At 36.3% G+C, this 7,904-nt stretch overlaps 1 protein-coding gene across 1 annotated transcript in view; it reads left to right on the forward strand.

The window, feature by feature from the left end:
• The window catches only part of LOC102827375 (C-type lectin domain family 2 member D-like), a 40,036-nt gene that overhangs the window by 30,577 nt on the left and 1,555 nt on the right, over nt 1-7,904 (forward strand). Inside the window, exons 3-4 of the mRNA XM_006875480.1 lie at nt 3,926-4,066; nt 4,770-4,939. Of these exons, the coding sequence (XP_006875542.1) occupies nt 3,926-4,066; nt 4,770-4,939 (311 nt within the window). The remainder of the gene's footprint in view (nt 1-3,925; nt 4,067-4,769; nt 4,940-7,904) is intronic.

Here is a 7,904-nt window from a genome sequence, read left to right on the forward strand (position 1 = left end):
CTGCTAAGCTCAAGGTCAGCAGTTTGAAACTACAGACAGTTCCGTGGGGGAGAAAGATGCAACTTTCTGCTTCCATAAAGATTTACAGTCTCGGAAACCTTATACAAGATCATTAGACTAGGGACCAACTCCATGGCACATAACCACAACCACCATATGTATATAATACATGTACACATATACATATATATGTATATATATGTTGTTGTTAAGTACCATGGAGTCGGTTCTGACTCATAGTGACCCTACACAGGGTTTCCAAGGCTGTAAATCTTTACAGGAGCAGAACACCTCATCTTTCTCCCACGGAACCTCTGGTAGTTTTGAACTGCCGACCTTATATGCACATACATATGTATGTATATGCATATATATATTTACTGTTGTTGTTAAGAGCTGTCTAATCGGTTCTGGCTCATAGTGACCCTTTAGGGTTACTAGGAGCCATGGCTGAGTTTGAATTTCCAAGCTTGCGGTTCACACTTACTTTGCTGTCCACTGCTTACCTTGCAGCATCACACTGTTATGCACCAAAAGAGAATAAGAAGTTATGTTATTGATCAGACTCTGGAAAGTATTTGTCATAGTTTTTTTATGTTGACATTATATTCTCATTTTAGATTGTCTTCCTATATACTACTTAAAATAAATTGCAGACGTGGCCAGGGATCCTGAATCCAGTGTATTTAGTATCACCAACCTGCATTTTACTCAAAAAGAGACATGAATGATGAGATATTGCTGGAGCATGCAGGTGAGTCACAGTCGTCAAGTAACAAGGACAACTATGACTGGCTGTCGATGCTAAAGTAAACAATATATCTTTGGTTGTTATTATTAAGTGCTGTGGAGTCATTTCCAAGTAGCAGCTGGTGAATTCGAATAGCAGTCCTTGCAATTCAAACCGACCTTGCCGGCCAGGGCATTATCCCACAGTGTCACACCAGGACTCCTCTCTGCTATCCATAGCCTCTCCACTATCCATTCTGAATACTAACCCTCAAACAGAGACAGTGTCACAATGATATTCCTCTCTTGTGTGGCACTGTAAGATAAGCACTGGACTGAAAGATCTGTTTGAACCTCAAGTTCAGCAGTTCAAATACACCAGCCACTCATCAGAACCCTATACAGGGCCACTATAAGTGAGAATCATTCAATAGCATTTAACAGAAACAACAGTCCATGTCAAATCATTTTAGCTATCTGTACAAAGGATTTTATAATCAAAATGATGTGAATAAAGGCCAACTCATTTTTTTTTTAACACAATTATTCTTTTGGTAAAATGAACATACGTTAAAATTGAATTACATATTTGAAGTATACAATTGGATGAGTTTGACATGTGTATGCACCCATGAATAATCAACACAGTCAAGATAATGAATCTATCCACCTGTTCCTAAAGTTTCCTTGTTCCTCACTGTAATCATTCCCTTTCAGCACAACTTCCCTGAGATAACAAGTTGTCTTTCTGTCACTATAGATTAGTTTACTTTTTCTGGAGTTTAATACAAGTGAAATCATTCAGCAGACACTCATCTATGTCTTACTGCTTTTATTCAACATAATGATCTTATGATGCATCCATGTCGCTGTGAGTACTTGGTTACTGAGTTGAATTTTGTTGCATGGATATATTACAAATAATTTATTCCTTCCCTCATAGATGGACATTTGGTTATTCTTAGTTTGAGGCTATTACAAATAAGGCATCCTGGTATAGCACTGTATATGGACTGGACTGCTAACCACAAGGTCAGTGGTTCAAACCTACCAGCTGTTCCTTAGAAACTCTATAGGATTTCTATGATTCAGAAATGACTCTATGGCACTTAGCAACAACAATTACAAATAAAGCTGTCACAAAAAATTGTATACATGTCTTTTGTCTTTCTTTTGGGAAAATACATATGGTTAAAATGGATGAATCATATTGTAGTATTGGTGTTTTAAGAAACTTCCAAACTATTTCCAAAGTAGTTGTGCCATTTTACATTTCTACCAATAGTAAATGAGAATTCTAGATCTTCTACATCCCTCACTGGCATTTGAAAGGAGCAGGCATTTTAATTTTAGCTCTTCTAATAGCTATGTCCGAGTGCTGGCATGAGTTGGAGTCCTGGTATGGCACTGTGGGTTAATGTGCCAGACTGCAAAGCTATTTGAACTGCAAGGTCAGTGGTTCCAGCTCACCAGCTGCTCCTCAGAAACCCTCTACAGGGTTGCTATGGGTCGGAACTGACTCAAAGTCACTTAACAACAACAATAGCTATGTGGTGGCTTCCAAATTTTCACATTTTCCTAATGACTAATAATGATGAGTGTCTTTTTATGTGTTTATTTGACATCCATATATCTTCTTTAGAGATTTTATCCATATTTTTATTGAGTTGTGTGGTTTCTTATTAAGTATTGAAAAGTTATTTAGAGAGTTCTTTATATATGTCCCTCCACTCATCTGTCAATTTGTCATATTGTGGTGGCTTGCACTCTGCTGTGATTCTGGAAGCTATGTCACGGGTACTTTAAATACCAGCAGGGTCACCCATGATGGACAGGTTTCAGCTGAACTTCCAGACTAAGACAGACTAGGAAGAAGGAGAGAGAGACTGCTTCTAAATATTTTGTCACTGAAAACCTTATGAGTAGCAGTATGAGATAACACCAGGATACTGAAACATGATGAAGAGCACCAGAACATTTTCAGATATAATGCCAGAAGATGAGCCCTCTGGTTAGATAGTACCCAGAATGTGACTGGGGAAGAGCGTCCACCTCAAAGTAGAATTGGCCATGATGATGTGAATGGAGTAAAGCTTCTGGAATATATATATGTTCGATATGATTTGTAAATATTTTATCCCAGTGTCTGGTTTGTCTTTTCATTTTGCTAATATTGTATTTTGAAAAACAAAGTTATTAATCTTGAACAAGTGAATTTATCATTTTCATATGGATTGTGATTTTGTGTTGATTGAAATATCTTTGCCTAGCCCAAGACTACAACAACTTATTTCTGTGTTCTCTTCTAGAGGTATTATCATTCTAGGTTATATATCTAGGGCTATGATCCATTTTGAATTAACTTTTGTACAGAGGATGAAGTGTTAATTGAAGATCATCTTCTTTTTCTCCAGCATTGTTTATTGACGTGATCTTTTCCCCAAATTTGCCCAAAACCAGGTATCCATATATCCGTGGGTGTCTTTCTCAATTTTTTCTATTTGTCTATTTTTAAATCAATACCACATTACAATGATGATATATCCTTAGAATGTTGTTATAAAATGCCATTGAGTCAGTTCCAATTCATAGCAACCGTGTATAGGGTTACCAAGGAGCAGACTACAGGTTTGAACTGTCTAATTTGCAATTCAAACTGACCTTGCAGTCCAGTGTTTATCCTACAGCAACACCCCAGGACTTTATATTATAATAAGCCTTGAAATCAGATAGTACTAATCCTTTAATTTATTCTTTCAACTTATTTTGAGTATTTTAGGTCCTTTACATTTTGCCCTATGAATTTCAGAAACAAACTTCATCAAAAAAATGATTAAGGCTTTACTTGGAATTCTGATGGATATAGATGACTTTGCCTAGAACTGCCATCTTCATATATGTCTTATGACTTATGAAAGCATTATCTCTATCCAGTTAGGTCTTTGATTTCTCTCAGAAATGCTCTGTACCTTTCCATGTACAAGTCTTTCATGTCTTTTGTCAGATTTATTCCTATGAATCTAATACTTTGTGCTATAATGAATGGTATAGCTTTTGATGTCCGTTTTCAGATGATCATTGCTATAGTGTACAGAAAAAAATAAGACCAGTTTTTGAATATTGATCTTGTATCCTGAACATTAGTAAACTGACTTAATAATGAAGAGCTGTTTTTTTGTTTGTTTTTTGCAAATAGGTGACAGTGTCTCTTCCAGCCATTCTACTGAGGCACAAGAACCTACCAAAACAGATCAAAAGACAATTTGTGACTCTAAAATAATTATCCTCATCTCCTTTCTGGTGATTCTAATAACTACACTGGCCACAATTTTAGCAGGTGAGACTGGCCATTTCTTATATATGTCATGTTAACTCTTTCATAGCATTATTTCATCCTTGTGGGCATAGAATAGTTCACTCTTGTGTGCTTTTCACATTGTAGCTCAAGGGTTGGGTAATTTCTGATCAGACTTAATTCTGACCTTTGTGCATATTTTACCTCTATAAAGTGAGAATAAAACTTGTACTAAATATCACGTAGCACTATTTCAAGGAAAAATGATTACCTAATATGTTTGAAGTTTTCTTTCAAACAAGTCCTCACAAGTAAAGATTTGTGACAAAATGTAAAACATCATGCTGCTTCCCTCATAAAGAACGTTTTGCTTTAAAAACTTATCAGGTGAATTAAATAGCACATTTGGTGACATAGTAAATTTACTTTCTGCCACAAGTCCTATATCTCACCATGGACTGGTAAAATAGAAAGAGTTACTAGCTCATGAACTAACATATCATAAACCGTATACTTGCATATAATTATTATTATTTTTCCCCTAGGCTGTTTCTAGTAGATGCAAAGTAAATTAAGAATCAATTTCATGGTGGAAAACATTTGCTCTCTTTCTGGTTACACATCTATTGTAACCAGTCGAAATCATCTAAACAAATAAGTGTTTTAAAGTAATTCTGGGTCTCAGAAGAAAAGAGTAAGTGTCCTCCACCCTCTCAACTCTTAATTAATTATTAAATCATTTTAGTTGAAAGAAACAAATCTTCCAGTGAACACACTTCATGCCTGGATGGCTGGATAGGTTACCAAAAAAAGTGCTTTTATTTTTCTGAAAATACAACGACTTGGACATCCAGTCAGAACTTCTGTGCTTCTCATGCAGCAACTCTTGCAGTATTCAACACCACAAAGGAACTGGTAAGGCAATACTTTTGAACTATATTATCATTTCAGAGGTTATAGTGAGTAAGACGTCTTGGTGTGGTGCTGGGGTTAATGTGCTGGACTGCAAAGTCAGTTTGAACCACAAACTCCCCAGCTGCATCTCGGAAACCCTATACAGGGTCATTATGGGTTGGAAACAACTAAAAAGCACTTAATAACAAAAACATAGTTAGTAAGGAGAATACATTCTAGGGCTATAAATGGTGCAGAAAAGACCCCTTTTTCAATGGACATTCTCCACATGAAGACTAGAAAAAGAGCATTCATCAGGATTAGGCCACATTCAATTTCTAAGTTAGTTCAGGTCAATCCTCATGACACAAAGTGACTTGGAAACACTAAAAAGATGACTTCTATCACTGATTTTTCAACTTGAAATGAAAACCATTAGAGACAATTTGCATATTAGGGATTCTCCTTATGTCTTATATTGAATAATTTGTGTACTAATAATTTCATCCCTGGTGGCATGGTGATTAAGCACTAGACTGCTAACTAAGAGGTCAGTGGTTCCAACCTGTCAGCCACTCAGTGAAAGGAAGATATGGCAGTCTGCTTCTGTCAAGATTTACAACCTTGGAAACTCTATGGCCTGGTTCTGCTCTATCCTTTAGAGTCATTGGAGTCCTTATGCTGTGGGTTAATGTGCTGGATTGCAAAGTCGCTTTGAACCACAAGGTAGGCAATTCAAGCTTTCCAGCTGCTCCTTGGAAACCCTATACAGGGTTACTAGGCACTTCACAACAACAACATAGGGTCATTAGGAGGTGGAATCAGCTTTATGACAATAGGGTTTTGTTTTTTATATACTTCTGTCCACCAGAAGCCTTGGGGATGTACGCTCAGCTTTAACCTAGCCACTTCATTGTGGAAAACATTTGCTCTTTTTCTAGTTATGCATCGTGTAATGATGAAGTCATCTAAACAGATAAGTGTTTTAAACTAATTCTATGTCTCAGAAGAAAAAAAGGCAGGGTCCTCTGCCCTCTCAATTCTTAATGAATTAGTAAATAATTTTCTCAGAAGGCAGGAAGCCTGGTGATCTGATTCCCTAGAGATCACAGCCATGGACACTCCATGGGACTCTGTTCTACTCAGTAACACACGGGTCACCATGATCCAGAATAGACTCAAAGGATCATTTTCTTTGTTTGTTGGCCTACCAGAAAGACTCCAAGTGTTCTTAAAAATTTTTAATCACTTAATTACCTAAGTCTACATTTTCAAGTGGAAACAGGGCACTATCACCCAGGAGAAGTCCTAAAATGATAGTCATAGCTCAGATTTGGGGAACCATTAAAAAGTCCCCAGTAAGGGACTGCTTGCTGTTCAGTTATCAGTTAACATGCAGTGAGAGCTGCCTAATACGGGACTATATTAAAAATGGTAAGCAGCAAAGAATCATGAAAAAACACTTGGCAGAGATACTGGTAGATACTGGTAGAATACAAACAAGAACAAACTGTTTCCAAAACACAGAAATGATAAAGTTATGGAATGTAACACATGATAAGACACAGAAAACTTAAAAATTCAAAGAGCATAATATATTTAATATTTATAAGAGTTTTACTCTTTATATAGAGTTGTTAACTGCCATAGAGTCAGTTCCAACCAATAATGAACCAGTATAGTGTTTCCTAGGAGAGGCTAGTGAGTTTGCACCACCAATCCTGTGGTTCAAATCGACTTTGCAGTCTAGTACATTAACCCACAGTGCCACACAAGGACTCCTTACCAACAGCAATCAGAAGAAAGATTGACCAAGGTCGAAGTTCATTCTGAAAATCATTTTTTAATGAGTACATTAGGAAGATTGAAAGATATAAAATAAATCAAGCATTCCATTCAATAGAACTATATATTATGGAATCTGGTGTGCCACTATAGGGTAAGCACAGTAAAGAGCATTTCAAGAACGATCTTGAAGTACAATGTTGTTTGTGATAATATCCATAGTTGATACCACTGTTATTCAAACTTACAAATTAACCACTAAAGTCAGTGATGATGAAATTAAAGAATTCTACCAATTTATTCAGTCTGAAATTGACCAGGCATGCAATTAAGATGAATTGATAATTACTGGTGATTGGAATGCAAAAGTTGGAAACAAAAAGGAAGGATCAGTAGATGAAAAATATGACCTCAGTGAAAGAAATGATGCTGGAAATCGAATGATAGAACTTTGCAAGAGCGATGACTTACTCATTGCAAGTATCTTTTTTCAACAACATATACTTGAACCTCACCAGATGAAATACACAGGAATTAAATTGACTACCTGAAAGAGATAATGGAGAAGTTCAATATCATCAGCCAAAACAAGGTCTTGGTAGACTGTGGAACATGCTCACATACAAGTTCAGTCTGAAGCTGAAGAATAGTAAAACCAGTCCATGAAAGCCAAAACACGACCTTGAGTATATCCCACCTGAACTCAGAGAATAAATTTGATACATCAGACACTAATGACAGAAGACCAAAAGACTTGTGGAATCACATAAAAAACATCAGAGAGGAAGAAAGCAAAATATTATTAAAAAGAAAGAAGTAAAAGATAAAAATGGGATTCAGAAGAGACGCTGAAACTTGTTTTTGAGTATAGAGACGCTAAAAGCGACTGAAAAAAAATGATGAAGTAAAAAAGCTGAAAGAAAATTTCAAAGAGCAGTTTGAGAAGATAAACTAAAGTATTAAAATGAAATGTACAAAAAACTGCAGATAGAAAACCAGAAGGGAAGAATATGCTCAGCATTTTTCAAGCTGAAAGACCTGGAGAAAAAAAATAAGTCTCGATTTACAGTATTGAAGGGTTTTATGGAGTCCTGGTGTTGTAGGATAAGCATTAGGCCGCAAGGTCAGTTTGAACTGCAAGATCAGTGGTTCAAACTCACCAGCCACTCCTTGAAAATACTATACAAGGTCACTATGAGTT

The sequence above is a fragment of the Chrysochloris asiatica genome, unplaced genomic scaffold, assembly GCF_000296735.1.
Source record: "Chrysochloris asiatica unplaced genomic scaffold, ChrAsi1.0 scaffold00328, whole genome shotgun sequence".
Taxonomy (NCBI): Eukaryota; Metazoa; Chordata; class Mammalia; order Afrosoricida; family Chrysochloridae; genus Chrysochloris; species Chrysochloris asiatica.